Source organism: Gymnodraco acuticeps, unplaced genomic scaffold, assembly GCF_902827175.1.
Source record: "Gymnodraco acuticeps unplaced genomic scaffold, fGymAcu1.1, whole genome shotgun sequence".
In the NCBI taxonomy this organism is placed as follows: domain Eukaryota; kingdom Metazoa; phylum Chordata; class Actinopteri; order Perciformes; family Bathydraconidae; genus Gymnodraco; species Gymnodraco acuticeps.
This window is the reverse complement of record NW_022990646.1, coordinates 1,056,619-1,080,278: the sequence shown is the minus strand read 5'-3', so window position 1 is coordinate 1,080,278 and position 23,660 is coordinate 1,056,619. Positions and strand designations below refer to the sequence as shown.

Sequence of the window (23,660 nt, the reverse complement as noted above, 5' to 3'; positions counted from 1 at the left end):
ATGAACATTCAGACATTAGAGATAATGATTTCCTCAGCCACTGTAGGCCAAATCAAATCGGAAAGTATGTGCAATATGTCCCCGTGTTCCCATTTGATCGGGAGTTATTACTCTCCCTCTTCACCCCGACTTCAAATCTCCAGCGTCCCCCTGTGGAATTGCCCCTCAAAGTTTAAAAACCTTCTGGTCCAAAAGCTCCCAACAGTGGATATGATGCTGAAACAATTCTCAGTTTCTCTTTTGATTAACAGATTCTGCTCACAAATTTGTTTCAGCCTTGTATTCAAATGCTCAATGTTGTGCCATCTGTGGTATCAATTAACAAACACAACAAAACTGCACTGTGTACAGCAGGACTGTGTTTGAGATGGGGTCAGTCTTTCAGTTGTTTACACCATTGGCCACCGTTAGTCATTGCATACAACACACATACACACATTTTAGTTCTGCAATGTTTGGCAAACATTTTCTATCACATATTGACTATGTTCAATTACTCCTCTGCTAAATGGTAGGTTTACTGCACATACATTCCAACTCCATGACAGTTTCATTGCAAAATGTGTATTATGGTAGCTACCGAAATGGGGCTAACGCAAAATATATTGGGCACCGAGCAACCTCATTTCAACTCTAGGTGGCAGGGACAATGATTTTACCCTGGGCAACTACGGGGAATTACTCATGTTATTGTTGTGTGTCTGAAGGAATGGATGTGTATTGGTGATTATAGTGTAAATAGAGAAAGAGCTTGTGAGAAAACTGATTTAGAGACGGGAACACAGAAAGAGAGTCAAATCTAAAATTATCTTTACTCATCCTTTAGTGCAGACGAAAACAGGAAGAATCTGGTTGAACAACCATATCTTTCAACCTTTCCATCTGATATCAAAGCTATTCAACCAAAACATAATCCATTCAATATAGCATGAAAAAGGTCACCAAAAGAGAATATGCAAAGGGCTGATTTGCGGGGGAAATAAAAACTGAATCCGCCTTCACAATCTTTCAAAAAGTGTGTCTCTGTCTGTCTTTCAGCTAAAAGAATGAAAACAAATATACTAAAACATTATCTATTTAAAAAGCCATATATTTTTAATTAGTTCCTCATTTAAAAGCAGTAACTATGTCCCAGTGGTTCCTCTAACACTGAATAGTCCGGCTGCCTTCGAGGGCTTGTAACAATAAAAGAAGCCGTAATTAGTCTTGCAGAGTTTCACTGCAGCGTTTTAGTGTCCCGTGTTGGCCACTAAAGCTCTCCAATGAGTTTTTGGACTTTTATTCTTTGGCCTGGAAGGGTGTAAAGCCTTTTCCTGCAGTTTTATTGGAGGAAGCTGCAGACATTTTTCGGTGGGAAACGCGACAAATTGGTACGTTTTTAATGCAACCTATTAGCTTTTAGTTACTAAATATGATATGTAAAAACCAACTGGGACAAATTAACAATGATGGCGACAATGGTGAAGAAGGCTTCCAATGAGGCCACAGTAGTATGTAATAGATGAGGTTGGAGGTGTCGGGTATTTAAATACTGTCGACTGCGTTCAATTGCATATTCATTTAGTCAATGTTTGCAGAATTGTGCTGATTCAATGTTGATTAGTCAAGGCCTGCTGTGTCATTGCTTTGGTTATCACTCATTGAGGCATGACAGCAAAGTACGAATGAAAGGTAAACAATAAGAAATAATGGAAAGAAAAGACATAATAGGAAAAGGAATGGGGAAAAAACGAAGAAAAAGGTGCAACGGTCTAGACAAATTGAACACATTATTTGCAGCAGATGTTTTGATGTGCAACACTCTGAGTAAGCAGTGAGTGACCACATAATGCAGAGTTAATACTTTTTATAAAATGTGCTTTGGCAATACTGTGATTTGATACGGCCATGGCAATAAAGCTTCTTTGAATTGAATTGAATTAAGTCCGTTCATCAAGTAGCTGATCAATGAGTGCAGCGTCAGCCTGAAGAAAAAGGGAAGATAAAAGAAAAGCCGAGCCACAAACACCCCTGACCCCTGATTACAGCTCTGGATAAACATTAATGAATGGCCTTTTCAAAGCCACTGAGCAGAACGGAGAAAAACGCAGCGTATTGACCAATGTGCACACGGCCTTGGACACGAAGATTTGGAGTACACGAGTGACACAGGGAATATAAAATACACAGCCTTGGACAAAATTAAATGAACGTGGATTTAAAGCTGTGGGGGAAAAGCATTTAGATGGAAGTGGAAGAATCTCTCAAGGAAAATGACAGAAGGAGAAACGCTGAATATAAACAAACACACACAACAATACAAAAGCATACAGTTTGACGGATACAGACGGACACTGACCTGCGAGCACGGCCTTGGCGGAGGGTTCAGCCAGGTCCAGGGCGGACTTGCCGTCGGTGTTGCGGATGTTGGGGTCGGCTCCATGCTGCAGCAACACTGTACAACAACAGGGCAGACACAGACAGTAGCTGAGCTCCTGGACTGACATGCAAACTCCCCGACACACAACTCCTCCTAGTCCTCCTCCTCCTCCTGAGGCTGCTCCATAAACTGCTCTTCCTGGACCTCCTCCTTTTTCTCCCACTTGCTCCTCTGCATGTCCTGCTTCACATGTCTCTCCTCCTCCTCCTCCCCCCCCCGGCTGCTCCACCTCTGTTGCTAGCGCCGCTCTCCGGGCTGCCCCTGGCCGCCCCTGCCCTGCGAGCCATGCTGCTGATGTAAACAGACATGCCACAACAAGAGCAGCGGAAGCTACGCTACAGCAGCGCCGGATAAACAGCGGACCGTACAAAAAGCTGCTACGTGACCAGCTACAAAACACATCGCACTTCCACGGAGAAGCGGGGGAAGGCTATACTGAGAGGAAAACAGAGGGAGAGGCGAGGGGCTACGGCTGATCGAGGAAGAAGAAGCAGAGCTGAGGAGGGCAGGCAGTGCGAGTGGAGAGACTCTCGCCTCCCCGACTGACTGAGCGATGCAGCGGAGAGCAAGATGAGAGAGGAGAGGGAAGGGGAGGGGAGGGAGAAAGAGAGTCAGGGAGGATGGAAGAGCTAGAGGACAAAAAGAGGAGAGGGAGAGCAAAACAAAACAAGAGTGTGATAGAGAGGAGAGAAAGGGCAGTGAATAGTGAAAACAAGAGAAAATAAGAAATGTTAAAAGGTGACGAAAGAAGAGATGAGAGGAGAGATTAAAGAAGGAGAAAGGAAAGGGAGAGGAAGGAACAAGGAGAGGAAGGGAAAGGAAAGAATAGAAGATGACAGGAGATGAGAAGGGAAATGGGTGGAGAGGATGAAACGAAAGAAGAGTAGAGAAAAAAGGCAGAAGAGGAGAGGGCAGAGTCATGCGAGTGCTGAACAGGTATGAGCTGAATAACAAACTCTGCCTCGCTCAGTTTTTTTGTAAATTAGCTCTTTTGAGGGCGCTAGTGTCAACACTCACTGCATCTTCTCTCTGTCATGGCCCACTGTGATTGCTGAGCAGTTCCCAGTGCACACGCCCTTTGATTTGGGTACCTCACACTACCCAGCAGAGAAGAGGAGGATAAGCAAGGCGTGTGTGTGTGTGTGTGTGTGTGTGTGTGTGTGTGTGTGTGTGTGTGTGTGTGTGTGTGTGTGTGTGTGTGTGTGTAATGCTGTGTGTGTAAGTATGTGCACGTGCATGCTCATGTGTGTGCCTCTTCCCCAGCACTGACGCAGACCTTAGTCACCCACTCGCTCACCCCTCAGCAAAAAAAATATTTTAGTGCTGTACCAAATCTCACACACACACACACACACACAGTGAGCACATACACACCGATATAGGTACGTTCGTAGAGAGGCATTTAGAGAAATGACAGTCTGACACACATATATACGGGTTAGAATAGTTCATAAATCCAGTCTGAAGCCGATTCATTTTCAGCTGTCAACCTCTAATCGTCAGCCTTCAGTTTGGTCCCTAATGGGCACAGCTTGTCAGTAATACCTGCACACGCCCTCTCTGAACAACCTAAATCCCCTTTTTGGACAGGATTAGTTTTCAGGACAATGTCAGATTTGCAACAGTTATCTCATGACTGTCTGAAAATGACCAAATGCTCAGTAACTAACAAGTATGACATCCTCATACAGCAAGAGAGACACCTTTTCTCAGCCTGTTTAATCTGAGGTTAGATGTGTTTAGTGCCTTTTGCCAGTTTTACACAAGCAAGCATTTAAGCTAAAAGCTGCAGGCAAGTAGGTGGGCGAATGTCAAACCTCCACCTCCAAGAAATATTTTTTGCCTGAGCTATAACGGTTAGAAAAGTAAAACAAAGAGCAGAAATGCAACCCTACTAAATGAATCCATGAAACGTCTACAACTGACAGGCGTCTACACCTAATATCACATAATATGATAAGGCTACAAATCGATCAATAGAAATAATGGACAATGATTTTGATACCCGACACATTTCTTTTTGTTATTTATCCAGGGAAAAGCAACGACTGCTCTCGGCATCGGAGTAGTACATTCATTACCTTACGGTTTGTTTTGCCGGATTTGTGATAATTGGTGGAAGGATGTAGCATTGGCAAAGATAGAACCCATTACACTTTGGGTCGTCAGTTGTAAAACTGTCAGTCTGACTCCTGTGGTCCTGAGCTGCCTGTCCCTACTTTGCCCTTCTACACACCTGTTCTGAATCAGCCTCGTTAGTCTTCCCTGCTCCCAGTGTTTTTCTCCAGCCAATAAGCACCCTGATGCTTCTCCTGCCTAATCACCTCATTCCCCTCATCTGAGTTTATCCCTCCACCTGCACTCCATGATCCCGACAGTCTAAACTATTTGAAAGCTTATTCTTTCCCAACATGTTTTCCTGTATCTCCATTGAAAACGTTGTAGTAGTGATACTGATACGATGGTGGTGAACCTCCAATGCTCCTAAAAATGGCTACTAGAAGCGTATCTTAGGTCCTATATCTTGTGTCATGCAGGGTTAAAAAAACATGTACATCAAAAAAAAGTTACTCTATTACCAAGGTTGAAACTAAATGTTGCTGTTGGGTCCAGTGTACCCTTTGCTTAAGGAGTTAAAAAAAGGACGCATTGAACCACAATTCCTTAGCATTTGGAGAAGTCAACTAATACTTAATACATTTTGAAAGGGAAAAATACAATGAAGACCTTAGACTGGAGAACGATAAATTGCACATTTCACAGATAATATTTAATCCAACAAATAAGGGCAATCATTAAAATAAATCGTTGGTATAGTATAGTATTAGTTTTATTTGTCCCCGAGGGGAAAATGGGTTGCAGCACATCACAAAGGCATTTCAAAAGATAAGACAATATGTCACTGACAACAACATAGACACAGATTAAAACAAACAGATATAAGAAAACTAGATATCAGCAGACATGACAAGGGGCCTATAGGCCCTCATTTGCGAAATAGGGGGGACAGGGCCAGACCAGCTGGGTAAACAGTGCGTCCTAGCCATCATTTATTTAGGAGTTTGATGGCTTGTGGGACGAAAGACAGCCGAGATCTGTTCTTTTTTAACAGAGGGGGGCGATATCTCCGCCCGGATGGCAACAGTTCAAAGTCAAGAGGGTGCCTCAGGTCACTCACAATATTGTGTGCCAATTTTAAAACTCTGTCTTTGTATAAGCATTCTATATTAGCAAATTAGATTCCTGTCAATTTACTGGACAATGTTATGGCCCTCCTGACTGACTTTCTCTGTGCCTCAGTTGCGTTGCTGAACCAGCATATAATGCCGAAGGAGAGCACACTTTCGATAAAAGCATGATAGATATGAGTATCTTATTGAACTCAAATGCAACTGTCTTAACCTGCCACACAACAGATATCTAAGTTCATTTGAAACCCATGGACAAGGCATCTCAAATTCAAATCAATTGAAGCAAATAAATTCATGAATTCAAAATAAATGTCATTCAGGAAAGGGTGGAAATTCAGTTGTCTATGATCACAACAACAACAACTAGTCAAATGGAGCTGAGGCGTTGGAATTGAGGACACAGTTAAACGGACTACTAAAATGATTTTCACGGAGGCGGTGGGTTCTTAAACTCCCCTCTCCAGCCAATCAGGTGGCTGCTTTCGGATTTCCAAGATCTTCTTATCCCAAGTTTGTTGATGAGATTTTGAAGGGATGAGGTAATGAGAGATTAATTTCCTACTCAAGTTGTCTGAGCACCAAAGAAGAGGACAGAGCATCCTTCATGCTGAGCTGAAGTTACAGTCGAATCAGACTCTTGTTCTGCTGCCAAATCTCTAACCTGGCAGGATGACAGGCTTCCAAAACTCTGTCCAATAAACAAGCCGCTAGAGGTCATGTGCTTTTTGTTTACATGCATTGGTATGCCTGTAACTGTGCAGTCAAGGGACACCGTACTAAACGTGAAAAAAGTAGGTTGTTCCTTTTCCGATTAACATTAAACAAGAAAAATGCTTTAACGGAACTTAAATAGTGTTTTGGACAAAAAAACTAAATGTGTGATTTTGAAAGCCCATCTAAATGGTTTAACTTGTTTTTTTATTTTATAGTACACCATAAAATAAACTGTGTGCCTCACAGCAAAATAACCCAAGGAGGATATTAAGTCTTATCTATATTTTGTCGTTTTTTTACGGTTGGATGGTAATGCAGAAAAGATGCCCTCCTGCTGCTGCAGTGAAAAACTCTCGCATCCAAGACTTGAGAAAAATGATAGAAGTATTTTTCAGTTCATGCCAGAGGGACGCTAAATGCGTTTCTTCAGAAAGGGAGTAGTGAAGGTGCCAGCTTTCCCAAATTGGTGATGTAACCTGAAAACATTTGCTTTTTGAACCGGTTGCGATTTATCATCGTTTTGCTTCACAAAATGTGTTTGGCTGTGTAATTCAGAGGGAGGCAGCGCTCCGACATGACAGCGCTTGGTCATGCTTACTGCCGGGTTTACAGGAGCAGTGCATGACGACAGTTGGAGATGTCCTGAGCTCCAGAATGGCACCATAACATTGTTGTATCATGCAACCAAACAGTGACACAGTTAGTGGAGTGTTTGGATAAGTAGTCAACATTCTCTGAAGCCTGCTGAATGCAATTTCAAGAGGATGAGTATAATCCAAGGGCATTGTGGTACTTTTTATCCTTAGTCCCCTTACTAGATCCACCAAACTTTCTTAAAATCACAAAAGTGATGTAGTAACTTGCTCCTTTTTGGCCTGATGACGGCCAATCTTACATAAGAAACGAAAAGTTTGTGAGTTTCGATCATAAGGATATATTCAACACCTATACAATTGCTATACAGCCTGCCTTTTGTGCTCCATTTGTGGGAAGGATTTATCATGAAAGTAGCAAGAAGAAGGGCTTAACACTTCAAATGCTTAAAGAAATCAGGACAAACTTTAGCGTTGTCATTAGAGGACACAAAACACATTGAAAGTATTCATACAGCCCCAAACGACATGTCATTAGAGAAGTGCTATTAAAACACAATCTTGCTATGGCATTGCCAAAATGACAAAAAGAACATTAAATATACAAACAAATGTCATATAATTTCCATATCAAATTAATTTAGACTTTAGTTTAGGCATTAACATTCTAAATCCAAACGAGGGTTTACCCCCTGTGCAGAGAAGCTATCTGTACACACAAGCAATCAAACAACCATTACTGAGTTTAGTTTGTAGCTAAAAAAGACGATTCAAAGTAAAGCAGGGTTCCCTTTGCCTCTTCTAGCAGCACACAGCTGGTTTAGGTGCCTCTCAGCACAAGGACAGAGAACTTCTAAGAGAAAATAAGATATTGGAGCAACACTGGAGGATTTGCAGCTTTTAATTTTCTAGTCTGTTTGCATAATTAATGGAAGCAATTAATCAGTATACTCCAATCCCTTTTGTTTCCCGGGCCCAATCCCAATTTCCACACTAACGGCTGTCCCTGCTGTCAATTCGTCAAGTGCTTTAGGGCCGTCGTGCTGACTTTCTGAGCCCTAATTGCGGGCTTTCTGTAATTCGGCAGCTCTGCAGACTTTGTCTTAAGGTATTACCCACAAGTCATAGCGTCGTGTCAGGAGGGGGAACAAAAATCAATGATACGTAAAAAACATGAAATCAGAATGGAGGGTTAAGAGATTATACACAGCTAGATTATTCTTTAACCATTTTTAGTTCAACCAAAGCAGTTATCTGCAATAACCTCTCATCACCTCGCAAAGAAAGAACCTGGAAGACGTTCAAAGGCAGGCAGTTGAACAATCTAAAAGTCCCAAATCCACTATAAGTGTCATCAAGGTAATGTGAAATGTCCCCTCACAGTGCTGTCCCATTTCACTTAATACCATCTGGAGCCCGATTGACGTCATTTATGTCCCCGAGGGTTCACGGTTTAGGGCCTTAGGGGGGGGGACATTGAGATTGGGCCAACGAATGTAAGAATTGGTGAATGTGCAAAACTTAGAACAAACGTTTTCGTGGGAATCAGTCCGTGCCCACTGAGAGGTTTCAAAAATCTGTTACAGAGATAAAAGCAAACCAACTGAGAGATGCAGTTTTGCACACAGCCGTTCAATCAGGCGTCCTGAATCACAGCATTGCGTGCTATCATTCTGATGTATTTTCTTTGTTTTCTATAGATGGTGGTGTTTCTGTTCTTCATAGGTATGTATCCTTTTTTCTAACGTGGCTTTAATTAATAGCTTTACTGTCAAGCCAAACAAAAAGGATCATGTTTCCTCAATTTCAGTGGCATTCCCATGTATTGGTGTGAGCCATCCATGAGAATAGGATGCTGTTTGTCCACACAGCCCTCCGCCGCCATGCAGTCATTCAGGGCCCAGACACACTGCTGCAGCTTATCGTGGACATAAAAATGACTAGAGCAACTTTTCCTCCTTTCCTCCAGACTGAAGCCGGCAGCAAGGTGACGCCGACTATCATCGCAGTGATTACTACCCGCACTGAGCAATGCTTTTCCATTAAGATCATAAAGAGATTATCTTACAACTGATTGCCCAGACGGTTTGCAAGCAAGAGCGTATCTCGTCTACTTCGGAATTTTCCTCAGGGATCAGTGATAAAGCCTTTCAAATGTCCAATTCACCTTTTAAATATAGCTGCTGCTGCTAATGTCCATTCTGAACTGAGCCTGTGGTGTTGTTTCACTTTTAAAATGAAAAAACTATGTTGGTGGGAGCTCATATATTGTAAGACAAAGAAATTCATGTGTAGGCTAAAATATAGGAAAACACAGTAATTGCAGTTCGCCGCGTAATTGCTGCTTTATGTTAAATGGGAAATATTAATAACATGCACTCGGGTGATTTATTATAAAATGACTGTGATTATACAGAACACCAGGTTGTGACTTTGGAGTTGCAGAGGAGGAGGGATATAAAACAGAGGGCACACACAAACATTACTCTGAAAAAGCAATAAGGGATTTAATATCTATAAACTCACCACAGCAATTCCACCGCAAATAATAGAACATATTTAGCAAAGTCCCAGAACAACCACTGAATTGTATTGCACCCAAAGGAACAATGCAACTGTGGGAACCGTTGTGGCAACACTGCTGAATGTGTTCTGTTTCTGCTCTGCTCACAGCTAATTCAGTCTTACTGGTTCTTAAAATGTTTTTCACGAGACAATTTATCATCGACATACCACGCATAGCATAACGTAATCACCCCTAGCAAACCAGTTAACACTCACTTTTGTTCCTTTATCCCACAATATTTGCAGTGTGAGTCTCGTGCTTACCTATACAGACGTCTATCTTGCCCTTGATGGAAGCTTCATGGAGTGGCGTGTAGTTCCAGTTGTCTCGAGCGTTGGGGTCGGCCCCCTGACACAGCAGCAAGGACACCACCTGAAGAAACATACAGAACATCAGCATATACTCTTTATTTAGTAAATCACCAAATCCCAGATGCTTTCTCTCCATGGTATTTGTTCACGACTCAGGCAGGTGAGAAGGTTTAATCACGATAAGCTAGGGCTGTATTAGCGATAACTGCTCAGTTACCCTAACATTGTGGGGTTCATTCACTTTTTTTTCGGGGAGCAATTTGGCCTTTATTCACACATTCAGGATAGAAAGTAAAGGGGATCAGAGATAGGGGTGTACTTTAAAGGGGCCCTATAATGCTCATTTTCCGGTTTCATCGTTATTTTTTGTGCCTCTACTGTGACTTTAATGTTCAAAAAGGTCTATATTTTTCTCATACTGCTTGTTCTGCAGCACCTCTTTTCACCCTCTGTCTGAAACCAGAGCCCAGTCTGCTCTGATTGGTTAGCTGGCCAGCTCTGATTTTATTGGTTAACTGCTTAGAGATGTCGTACAACAGATCACGTACAATGTGTTGGAGCGCTAGCCAACAGACGATGGGAGTGTTACATAGTGATGCCATTATGTTACGAAAGATAACAAAAGAGTCCAATCGAGGCGTTTGTTGTGTGTGGGGGGAGAAACTTTTTACTTTGCAGACCATTTACATGCACCAAAAACGATAGAACATACCAAAGGAGAGGGAAAAACCCATAAAGCATAATAGGCCCCTTTAGGCAAAGAGCTAAAGGTTGAAACCTGGCCGCTGCTAATAACTGAACCTTAGAACAAAGAACATTGGCTCTAACCTGCTTCAAATGATATCATCCCATTAAATGACTCAATGTTCTGAGCATTGGGTATGGGGCACGTTACAGTTACCTTTCAAAATGACTTATCTATTTACATGGTTCCTCACCAACACAAATACAAGTGTGTAGTTTCAACTTGTATTAAAAAATTATCGGGGTTCAGTTTCTGCTCTGATTTAACACCAAGGCGGCTGTCAAACTCAGAATACATCTTGCTCTTACTTGTGTAATAAGATGGCCAGATACTTGTTTCTTCACAAGCACTGCTTTTTTTCTCACTTGAAGGGTTTAATCTTCATTTTATGAAAGATTCAACAACTCTAGCAACTGTGTATTTGCTGTGCGAATGCTTTCAGTTGGACAGCGTTGACTCTCATCACACAGCTGCATTAGCACAGCGCTTTCTCTGACAAGGTTGTAAAGTGCTCTCAAAGAACGCTCTAAAAGCCTCTGAAACTATCCAAACTGTAAACATCACACTAATCACCGTGGGTAATGGCCATGAGGGCAAAAATCATTAGCACATATTCAAAAGCATCACCATGCCTCCTCGGCAGAATATCAAAGCAGCAATGACAGTGAATGTTCATATTTTCTCAAAGTCATTTTCAAGGCTGACTGTGCACATCATAATTTAGAATAATCTTCTGCTCTCATAAAAATAGTGATTGCAGTTTACTCCTACAGCCATTTCAGATTTTACCACTTCACAGAATGTTGTGCCCTTACTTCTTTTTATCGCCAGCAATGAATTACATTCTATGAAAGTATAAACTGTCCTTTATTCCAAGCAGGATAATGGAAGAGTGGTTTTCCACCTCTTGTGTGCCCTCATGGGGGGTCACACTCCCTCAGACTGCTCATATGGATGTGTGCATCTTCAGCATGCTTGCTTTCCCAGATTAAAGAGTTTTTATAAAACAGCACAAGCATAATCAAGGTGTAGGAAATGTAAGGGTAAAACTCTATCTGAATTAAGAAAAAATAAGTAATTACCAAGCGGCAAACTCTGGGGAATAGCCGGGACGCCAATACGGAAGTGCCACACACTGCAGTTCATATATTGGCCGATAGGCGATGGCTGCAGAAAGGAGCAATTTCCATAGACCCCCATGTTAAAATGCCCAACTTTACAGCAGAAAAAAACATGTTTCTACCCCTGGCTCCATACATTTTATTATCGATATAGTTAGATTCCACCTTCATGATTATGGATCTGTGAGTGAATTGTTTTCTAACACGACCCTTTTATTTCTATTAGGTCTTAAAGTGTTTGCATAAATTAGGGCGTGGTCATATTGAGTGACGGCTCTGTCAAGTGACTGCTTCTGCTAGATTCTTGTCTCTCTGCTTGCTGCTCCGTGAAGCTAGCTACAGGGACTCTGCCTGCTCAGTTCATCCAGGAAACACAACTTGAAGCCGGCCGTGGTTGTTTGTTCTTCATGCTTATATATCGGACTATTGTGACTCGCTCTGCGGTTAAAACAGACGGTGCATGAATGCGGTTTTGCGGTAAGTGAAATTCTAGTGCTTTATTTATGTGTTAATGATTTTAATCAGCTACGTAATGAATGTTAAGGCTTGGGTTAGCGAGTGGTAGCTACATCGGTGCTAACGATGCTAATCGTAACCTCCAAGTTAAAATAATATAGACTGTATATATAAAGGTTAGAACGAAATAGAAAAAGTGTTAAGCGTTAAGTGGGATAATACTGTAGAACAAACGGCTTCTGTTTGAGGTTGATAAAATAAGGTCATCCTTGTAACTTAGAGAGATATTTTATTATGTAGGTAGGAACTGTATGCATCGCTAAGGTTAATTTAAATTGGCTATGCTCAAGTATGTAGACAAGCTAATGTCGAAGTAGTGTATGTGAAATCAACCTCACAATAAGATGTGTGTATATTACAATTATTAATGTCATATTTCAAGATGATTACTTAGATATTACAATATGGTTGGTTGAGCTGGAGCATGATTGAGCTTACACGTTATTGTCACAGTCATCTGAAGAACGAACCCAAACCTTGTTGTTTTTATTAATTGCATTACCAAATGGGTATCAAATAAACAGTAAGCATTGGTAACACAACTTCCAAAGTTACAGTAAAATAAAAAGGACCCTGACTCGGACAATACAACATGTTCAACAGAAGATAATCAGTTATATTGTTTGTACACATGGTACATTACATATACATCTGTTTGTTTAAGGTGTCCAGGTGATGCAGATAGGCTGGACCAGAGAGTGAGAGACAGAACTGGACTCCTCACAGCAGTGAACTTCAGCACAGGTACAAAGACTCTATTTTTCATACTGTACAAAGAATCAAGAAAGATATTGGTTTAAATGAACTTGAATACACTTGATATACACTGACAGTGTGAGAAAACGTTTTTAGAGAGTACTTGTCCATGGACAAGTGAGTTTGGCAATTTACTTGTCCGAATACAGTTTTCACTTGTCCAGAATGGACAAAAATTTGGGGCCACTGGAATCTTCTTCTTCGCCATCGTATTTTACATTTTCCCACGGTTTTTACGACACCGCTAAATTAAGTGAGCGGTAAGATTTTACTGCATCACACATAGGGTTGGGTATCGTTTGGATTTTAACGATTCCGGTTCTGCTTTTCGATTCCGGTTATTTTCGGTTCTCGATTCCGGTTCTTTGAGAGGGTAAAAATAAGTCCCATGACAAACTGGGAGAAAAATATATTTATTAAAACATTAAGTCAAATCTGTATTCCTATTTACAAAACACTTCATACTGTTGAATTTCTTACGGTTATTGAATACAATTATATAAAAATAATCTCTGCATTGTTTAGTTAGTTCTAAGTGGTGCAGTTTGAGAATGTACAATTGGCCCAGTCTCCTCTGATGTTATACTGCAACCTGCCTGTGAGACAGAGTCCAACCACACATGTCCAACACATAGGACATAACCAAATAATAATAATAATAATAATGACACATTAGATGTATAGCCTATAGGCCTAGCGCTTTTCTACAACTCAAAGACGCTTGCTTTACTTCATAAAGGAAATGGTGGTCAATATTAACAACATAGGAGTTAAAACGCTTAATAACCTTCATTATGTGTTAGAGAAAGAACATAAGAAAGTTTGACAAAGATGAGGCTGTTAAACGGGCAGCGGATCCGCTGTGTGTAGAAAGAGAGAGAGAGACGCTGAGCTGCACGGCTGCACCATGCAGCGATCAGCTGATACGGAGCATAGAGAGAGCTGCAGTCCGCGGGGCTCGGGGCTCGTTCTCGCCTCCTGTCCTCACAACTCTTATTAATCCCTGTACCGGACAATTGTTATTTTTTCCTACTCGGAACCGAGTTTTGCTTCCCAACCTTGCCATAGTGCTACACTTCTCACCACGCTCCGCTCCGCTCCGCCCCCGTCTAACAGTACAGAAAGCGGCGATATGCATTTCCTTAGGAATCGACAAGCAGAACCGAAACTAACACTTCTAAACGAACAATGGCGGACACGTACAATTTGCGAATGAGTTCTGCCTTTTGTAAACTGAATGTATCAATCATTTGTCAATAAATCAGGCCGAAAAACGTCACTTGTCCGCCGGACAAGTCAATTGAAAGATCTACTTGTCCGATATTGTAAATAACACGTCCCGGACGGTGGGACGTGTACTTTTTCGCACACTGACTGATATACATTCCATTAAACAATACTAAATACTAGATCACCTACACATCAGTTAAGTTGAGGTTTTTTTCCATGCAAAAAGTCACATTTAGATATTTAGCAATATGACTTTGTCAGCTTTCGAATGTAATGTATTGAAGGCAAAGATATTTAACACATAGTGATAACTGCTACTATGTATCTCTCAATATTGTCTGTAAAAAAACGTGGTAAAAGTTATTCTTTCAGTGAGACAACAGAGCAAGCTTCTACAGTTGCACTACGTTTTGATAACAGTTAAATATTATTTTGATAATAACATATATTTCAATGTTGATCAACTTCATACTGTTCATTCATAATCTGATTGTCTTTGTAGCTCACTGTTGAAATAAAAAAAAATATTACAATTACAAAATAATTATATCTACAGCCCCTAAACACACAAACACACCGCTTTCATAAATAACACACTTGTTCTGCAATAATATGTTTTATGTTTCCTGTAATTTTTGTTAGGAAAGGATATGCCTGAAAGACACGACATGTTCTCCTTCTCTGAGGGTCAAGAAGAACATCCAAGAGGAACATTAAAAGCTGATGTTATGAGATTTTAAGACCAGTACAGGACATTCACTAAGAAACTACTTTTATTGTGAAAACAGTCAGCTGATCGAATGCAGCTATTTCCACATCTACACTCCATCAGCTGATTATTTCTATTTGCCTCGCTTTATGAGCTTCACATCACCTGTGCCTTGTACTGCAGAGTTTGCAATGTCACAAATAAATGGGGCCAATCTTCAGTCAGATGTGAATGTGTAATCTAACATTTTCAGTAAGAATAATTGACGAAAGGAGTGCAAATACAATTTATTGAAATGTGAACCAAAAGTTAATCAAACATGTTTTAAATAAAAAGCACATATGGACAGAAGGTGTAAACCTATTAAATGTATAAGTAAACACATTTAGTCAAATAAAGTGATAGACTAGGCCTGTGCAGTTGGTATCAGCTGTGCCCAGCATGGGCTCCTCCATCAGGCCTGGTCCTCCTCCATCAGGCCTGGTCCTCCTCGCAGAGGAAAGACCCTCAGTCCTCTCCAAACCAACAGACAGGACGTCCATCACACGGAGGTTTCTCCCTGAAGTCTCTGCAGCTCTCTGGACACCAGGCTGTCTCAATCCGTCCACACTGAATATGAGAGGGGAAAAATGAAAATAATAAATGCTTTAGACAATAAGAAATATAAAGTTGACTGTTGAGTTGCTCAGTTTTTTTAGATTGTCAATACTATTACTGTATAACTAATATCTCAGGTTAAGAGGCACATTCAAATAAAGATTGGTCTTTAAATACATTTTGTCTTTTGAATTGTTTGTCTAAAGTCAAGGATCTAGAACTGGTACTTGGTTTTAATGATACAGTCTGGTTATTATGCTGTTTGGAGGAGGCCTCACAGGTAAGAGCACTAACTAGCTACCATCACATGTACCTTAGCTTGACTTAAATGTATTAAACGTATAATTAAGTGATATCAAAATATAAATAACTAATGTCATGCAAACATTAATATTTGCTTGATTCCAGTGTTGAATTTAGCACAATTGCATACAAACGTTAAGGGATTTTAAGATTCTGAAGTATTATGCTAAAAGCTCAATAACTTAGATTATTATTTATAGTTTTGCTGAATAGTTTCATGTCCGCTTACCTTAGAAACGTAAAATGCCACGGCAGTGTGCAGATGGGGAGCATGTTAGCTTAGCTTGGTAGCTTCAGCTAGCTCTGGAACTTCCAGCTTGGAGGCAGCAGGTCCCGCCTCGGCTCCGCCTCTTTGCCCTTATTTGGAGCAGGCGGGAGTTGAACTCTGACGTCACTGTCGAGCCGTTAGTGGCCGACTCCGCCTACTAAGGGCTTCTCGGCAACTCTGCAGAATCCTATGGGTGACGTCACGGACCCTACGTCCATTTATATATACAGTCTATGGTAATTACACATAAAATGATATTGAAGTGACTGTTATTTTGTTTATATTGATGGTTGTGTTTTTATCTTAATGTGTGTATATTAGGGGTGTAACGGTACACGTACCCGTACCGAAATTATTCGGTACGGGCCCTTCGGTTCGGTACAGGTGTGTACCGAAGTGTACCGAACGAATATAACGTTAAACGTAAAAAATTGAGAACGTGAACAACTTTTTGGAAGTAATCTCAGGTGCTGCGTCGCAGCATTCAGAGTAATTTGGTCACATTGGGTTCAACGCGTCATAGAGCGAGCAAGTCATTTCATTGGATGAGAGGCATACTATGAGAGCTGGTCAGAGGGATGCGTTCAAATGTAGTCAGTAATTTGAGGAACTGTCGAAAATGAATGGCGAACGCAGATAAAGTTGAGCTCGAAAATCCTCCAGCATCATTGAAGTCTCCGGTTTGGGAACATTTTGGTTTCGCAGTTACGTACAAGGATGACGGACAAAGACAGGTGGACCGAACCAAAGCTGTTTGTCGGCATTGTTCAACTAAAATTGGTTACGCGGCTGGCAATACATCAAACTTGCACACTCTTGAAAAGGCATCACCCCGAACGTGAATATCACCGGTACCAAAAGAAAAAAGACTGAAGTGCAAACCCAACTCCCGCTAGCATTTAAGCCTCCACCACTCGCAAAAAGATCAGACCGAGCCAAAGCTATTACAAACGCCAAATATCCTTATGTTGCCATGTTAGCAAAGCGCTACCTGGCTGTATCTGCTACCTCTGTCCCTAGCGAGAGGGTGTTCTCCACAGCAGGAGACATTGTTAGTGCCAGCAGATCTGCCCTTTCGGCAAGCAATGTGGACAAGTTAATTTTTCTTTAAAAAAACATGAAAATACAATGACAAGCAAGTCATAATGTCAAACTGGCTGCTTAGGTACTAGTACAGTACAGTTCAAATACAGATTATTTCAGTTCATCGAAAAGCTGCACCTTAATGTTTATTTTATTATATTTTGTATTTATTTGAGTGAATATTCACAGTTTAATAATAATTAAAAACCCAAAACTAATAGTTTATGTTTTGTGAGTACTAGTAGCCTACAGTAAAGTTCAAATACAGATTATTTCAGTTAATCGAAATGCTGCACCTTAATGTTTATTTTATTATATTTTGTATTTATTTGAGTGAATACATTATTCACAGTTTAATAATAATAAAAAAAATATATATATATATGTTTTGTTCTGTGAAAAAAAATTCTGCTGTACCGAAAACGTACCGAACCGAACTGTGACCAAAAAACCGAGGTACGTACCGAACCGAAATGTTTGTGAACCGTTACACCCCTAGTGTATATGTATAAATGTGTCAGAATACCCATTCTAGCCATGCCTCATATCCCTTTATTTCACTTCCTGTTTCAAAAGTGCTGATTTGGGGTATAAAGGTTAAATAAAAAAAAGAATTCATAAAAAAAGGAGGGGGCTGAGCTCATGAGGGAGATTCTACCGGCAAATATTGCGGTGAGGAAACGCCATATCATCGATTATCAAGGATTATTTCTGAAACAGTATGGAGCTCAAAGGCTTTCTCTCTTGCCGGTGATACCACAAGGTGAGTTCCTTTTTATTTCCTGCTTCTTCACACACATGCTCTCTCCAGTACAGGTTAGCTCTGAGTGTTAGCGATGCTAATGTAAACATGCACCAACCATATTACGTCCAAAACAGTCGATCATTGTTTCTGATAGCAACGTTTCTGATTGGGCTGTGGGTGTAAAGCCAGCCTACATTTCCGATATTACGTCATATCGGACGCAAATCTGGATCAGCTCCGTTGTAGCCCCGTTTTTAGAGATTTGGGTACGGAGGAAAAGAGAGATGGTTTTATTTTCTGACGCTGCGTGAGTTCCCTGACACACCGGGGACACATATTTATGTATAAAAGACATCAAAAAGTGCATTTTGCATGATAGGTCCCCTTTAAAGTCAAATCTAAAAGGTTTTCTCTCCCATGATTATGATTTATAAACAGACTTTCTTTCTAAGTTCCTTAAAAGATCTAATATCTAAAATATTTGGGTGTATTTATTTTTATTTATGCATTTTACATCATATACCTTTACTTGTATATTTGTATAGTGCATTTATTTTGTGCAGACTGCTGATAGATGTGTATATAACTGACTATTTGAAATCTGGTTAGACCTTCTTAATGTCGTTAAACTCTGCTTGCATTATGTAATGACAATAAAGTAATCTAATCTAATTTGAGGTAAAAAAAAAATTGCCAGGTGATGTTTTCTTTCCGTATTTTCATCTGAGATAAAGGGGGGAGCACTGTTGAAATACTAGTTATCAATGGGTTTCTGTGTAAAGTCTCACCTCAGAATGGCCGAATGAGCAGGCGTTGTGAAGCGGGATCAGACCCCCATCGTCCCGAGCGTGCACATTGGCGCCCATCTGAAGCAGGTGGTCGACCACATCCCTCCGCCCAAAACCTGAGAAAAGATCAGAGAGAGAGGAGAGAGGAGGAGGAGAAAGAAAATATAGGGAAGAGGGAAGTAGGTGTTAGGCAATTGATCCGTCTTGCCCCAAAAAAACTCATATTGCATATCGATTATTTATGTAGGGTTGAATCCAATCTGCAGCGTTGCAAGAAGAGAGGATCCCAGATGTTCTCAAACTCGAAGCAGTCATCTAGGAGCAACACAGCGGAAACAAAACACTGCTGTGTCTGTTTTCAATTGTATTCCCGTATCATGTTAATAATTGATACTAGACTCTAAATTATCTTCTGGGCTTTTTTTTCTTTTTCTACATTTTGTTTATTTGTCATGTAAGCCATCCACGTGGCAGCTGCTTGGGAAAGCGGCTCTCAGCTGAAGCTTGTTATGTCTTCACTACAGACGTGCCACGGGACTCCAGAGTTCTGCTCACTGTTCAAGCTGCTGAGGATTAGGAAGGCCTGAGATCTGAAGCAGCTGTGCGAGTTATTCTGCTTTTATCTTTTTGCCTGCACAGATGAAAGACATTTAAAACAGTCCACCCTGGAGCTGAAAAGCTTAAGTCAAGATGAGCACCTTTCATAGTCGTGGAACATAAACAAGTACGTTTTAGATTCAAATGAAAAAAATGATATTTTATCTTTAGTCTTTTCTATGTCTTCTTGCTTGTGGCAAAAACAAGAGTGTAGAATACCTTTCTTTTGGTCCTGCTTCTCTTAACCCATGAAGCACCTGCCAAATGACTGTGCCGGTGCAAAGTTTAACACACAAACTGACATTTCAGCCCTTCCCTGATTTATTTTTCCTTTTTTTTATATATGTTTTTGAGCCAGAGTGCCTTTATTGGAGATGCAGAGTTGGAAGGGGGAGATAGAGGGGATAACATTGCCTGAGATGTTCGGTGAGCTCGGCAGTTGAACCTGCCTACTTAACAGGTTCAACTCTATGGGTGTCCAGCTCGAACTACTGAGCTATCCAGCAACACGATTTAAGGTTTATTATTTGGTACATTTCATTCCAAATAGTCTTACTTCTACCAATGCTAAGTGAGTTTTCTAAAACAGGAACAAAAATAGTTACAGGGCCCTTAATGAAATTGCTCTGCCCACACATAATGTGTTGCACCGCCTGTCCTTTTGTTAAGGCTGGGGAAAAAATATCGATTTATGTAACAATCAAGATGCTTATCTTCTAATTGATTCACAACTTCCAAAATAAACTAGATTGCTATGGATGGACAGTAATCCCACACACCAAGTAAAAGTTATGTCAAGCTTTTGTTGAATAATCACACAGAATACCAGTTTTACAGTGTTATTGTGTGTCATTTATTTTTGAAAGTTACATTTTGGAGAAATAAAAAGGCAGCTAGGCCAAGCCTATCATATTCATTGATATAAGCAAAAGGACTTTTTTTATCAAGTGTAACATTATTGTTATCTTTTTTAAAGAAAAGTGTGTTTATTCGTGCAAGTTCACATGAATATATGTTACCTATTATCATGCCTTTGCATGTTTACATTCATGTAATCAGTTGACCTTTTTAAAAACTCCATAATGTTATACACACTTAACTTGTCCAGCACCTTTAGACCCTGAAATCCGCACATTTAGGTACTCAATCCAGAATTGATTTTTAAATGAACCATGCCATGAACCAACTAATTGTAATCAAATCAATAGATGTTGAATAATTATTAAACTTTATAATTGGCAATTCTAGTAACTGAGATAAAGGATGCTGTCTTTACACTGCTGGAAATATTTATATCTAGAAGCCCAAGCTACTTTAACACTATTAATGTATGTATTATAGGGGTAGCCTACCAAGTTTTAATACAGAAAGAGATGGGGGATTCGTTTTTGACAACATAAATACACAGGGTAATTATCATGTGTTACAATAAATGTTTTATAATCTTAAAATGTTATTTTTATTTATTGATGCATTTCATATCTTTAAGTGATGCCATGCTGAAAACTGTTGTGTAAAACATAGGCTACAACTAGTAGTGTATTGTTTATTAGCTACTTTCTGGTCGCTCCCACGCCCTAAGCATCCTCCCAGCTCCACAAACAGTCAGTAAGACTTCAGTTTATCTAAACAGTGATTTCCGTTATGTTTACCTGCAGCGAAATGTAGGGGTGTAGATTTGCGTCCTGCCATGTCTTTTGCGTTAACATTCAGTGCATCCACGAGTTTCTTCACCCTAGACACATCCCCGTTACGACAGGCTTCAAAAAGGTCCCTGAAAGCCCCGTATGAACCACCACCACCGCCGCTGCTGCTGCTGCTGCTGGCCGCGTCACTGCTGCCCGAGTCGGGCGTAGAGCCGGGGCTGGACCCGCTGCCCTCGGTGGTTGTCGGGGAGCTAGCGCTGCTGCTAGTGCTGCTGCTGCTGCTGGCGGAGAGGGCCAGAGCTGGGGAGGCGGTGGGAGATGAAGGGGCTGCCTCCCCGTCAGCCTGGTTGTCCAACGCGGCTCTGCGGGAAAGCGAGGTAGCATTGTCGGTGGGTGCAGCCGGACAGCCAGGAGGGGTGGCGGGGCGAGAGGAGCCGCGGGGCGGGGAGGAAAGCGGGGAGTTCGGCTGCTGCTGCTGAGAGGAGCGACGAGGCGTCGCCATTTTCACAACACAACAGTACCCACTAGCAACAAAAACACTGATGACAATGTCCTGCCCAGGAAAGTCCAACTTCCGCTTGGGTTTACTGGGATTACATTTGGTTTATCCAAAACTATTGAATAAAGCTTTACTAAAATATCAGTAGGTCTACAACTAAATTGGTAACAAAATTACATTGTAAAGAATGTAGATACTTAACCGTCTACACAAATGTAGATTACATTTTGGCCTTTATGTGTTGTCTATGTGAATAATACAAAATGTATATGCTTTTTTAATCTGGGGGTGTGTATACTTAGATGGGTAGCTAAAAATTAGGTAATTTGCATGTTTTTTCAAATTTAAAGGCCCCAATGAAAAGAATAGATATCATAGTGGGCTTAAATGTTACTAAAAATAAACATATTCATTCTAACCTATTCATTTATAATCAGTACTCAAGTTGTAAAAAAAAATCAGGGGGGATGGTGGATTTTATCATATGGGGACATAATTTGTGCTGATAACCCGCAGAGGGTGGGAGACCAACCAGCATAAAGATAATTATTATACTCCTAAAACAACATGCATGTTATGGATGTTCAGATACTCCTTTCATTGCTCTTGACCAAGGCACCTCAGAATTAGAGTCGGTCCCCGGGCTGCCATGGCACCACTAACATTTAGGGTCAAATGCAGAGGACAATTAGTGCAAAATCTATTTTTCACTTTAATTTAAAGGGGGGGAGGAAATACAAAAATGTGGTTATAATGGAAGTATATGGTACAAATCTTTTAGGTTAACAGTCCCTCATTTATTATTCAAATGGATCAACTGATTATACTAATAATAAAGTGAAAATAGTTTTTAGAATATTGAATTATAGTGTATTTTTTCAAAAAAGCAGTTACTGGTATACGATCAAAACTGGTATCTAAAGGGTTACATTTGTATCGTAATTAATTAAATAATTATGTAAATTCTTTATGAAAAATTTGAGGAAATTTTTTTGGAAAATATTGATCAGTCATCATTTTATTGCAGTTCAAATACAAATATTTTATGTTAACATTCCCAATGTTACTTTTTTTAACAGGGCATTAAGTGCAAATTGAAATTGTTTACAAAATATGAAAATATGTTAAAAGATTATACAGATAATACAAAATAGGACACATGTTGTCAATGGCTGCCTACTCCACTCTCCCCCATCTCATATAAGTTTCCAAAGATTTTCATAATCATGTTTTTTGGTCTCAATTTTTCTGGCTCTTGCTTTCGGATTGTTAGCTAAGCAATGGCTTTGAAGCCAAGTCTTGACATATACCTCTGATTTGAACTTGTTCAGTGGAGGGCCAACACACTTGATGAAAAGCAAGGCTGACATGCTTTTTACCTCTAGGGAGCTTCGAGTTGTGGTTAAAATGTTCATCTGACGAAACCCACGTTCACACTCAGCTGTGGAGATGACCAGAGTGTTCTCTGCTTGAAGGTGGGGTTTCAGCTCTTCTGATGCTGGTGGTATCATTTCATCAACAGTTTTTGAGTCTGACCAGCTAGCTAACACGAGAGAAAAACGTAGCTAAACTCCAAACTAAGTTGTTATTGCTGCTTATGTCCATAGATTCCACCTTTGGTGACTAAAGTAGTGAGTAATGACTAAGATTACTGACTCTTGACTTACCTGAAATGTTATTTTTGGTATTTTTAAATATGAAGTCCCTCAGATCGCGTTGTCCTCCTGGTTGATTGGCCATTGTGATGACCGTTACCTGCGCTTCTGGCATCGATCAAACAGGCGCATCACGGCGCTCTGGCGCCCTCTAGGGCACTCGCATAGTATAGCGTCAGTGACTTGGTAAAAATGTCATTGCGTGTGTGCGTGCTCCCTCGCCCACAGTATTTTACTCAAAATGCGCAAAATTAATGTTGAAATAGCAGTAATACCAGTGCCACGTTCATTGATAAAATGACATAAGGGATGGAAAGGGGGAATGGCAGTTTTAGAAAGGGGATGATTTTTGACCGTTTTTATTTCAGGGGGGATGCCATCCCCCCTCATCCCCCCTCAACTCGAGTACTGTTTATAATACATTTGCTCTTATATTGGTTTTCATTTGAGTTGTGTTTATGGCTCCATCTGTCAGATGGAACTCATATTATTTTGTTTGTCTGATTTTCTTTCTTTTTTAACAAAAACTAATAACCTTTCATTTTGTTTAGGAAACATGGCATACTTGGCAGATGGGTTACTACAACATATGAGATGTTAGTTTAGCC

The 23,660-nt window shown here is 40.5% G+C and overlaps 1 protein-coding gene across 2 annotated transcripts in view; it reads right to left on the bottom strand.

Moving 5' to 3' along the window:
• tnksa (tankyrase, TRF1-interacting ankyrin-related ADP-ribose polymerase a) overlaps window positions 1–21,408 on the bottom strand; it is a 104,461-nt gene extending 83,053 nt beyond the window's left edge. For both annotated transcript variants that reach the window (XM_034229259.1, XM_034229260.1), the window contains exons 1-4: window positions 20,905–21,408; window positions 18,656–18,771; window positions 9,747–9,855; window positions 2,339–2,434 (exon numbers count right to left, since the gene is read on the bottom strand). In XM_034229259.1, the coding sequence (XP_034085150.1) occupies window positions 2,339–2,434; window positions 9,747–9,855; window positions 18,656–18,771; window positions 20,905–21,400 (817 nt within the window). In that variant the 5' untranslated portion in view covers window positions 21,401–21,408. The remainder of the gene's footprint in view (window positions 1–2,338; window positions 2,435–9,746; window positions 9,856–18,655; window positions 18,772–20,904) is intronic.
• Window positions 21,409–23,660: the final 2,252 nt, after the last annotated feature.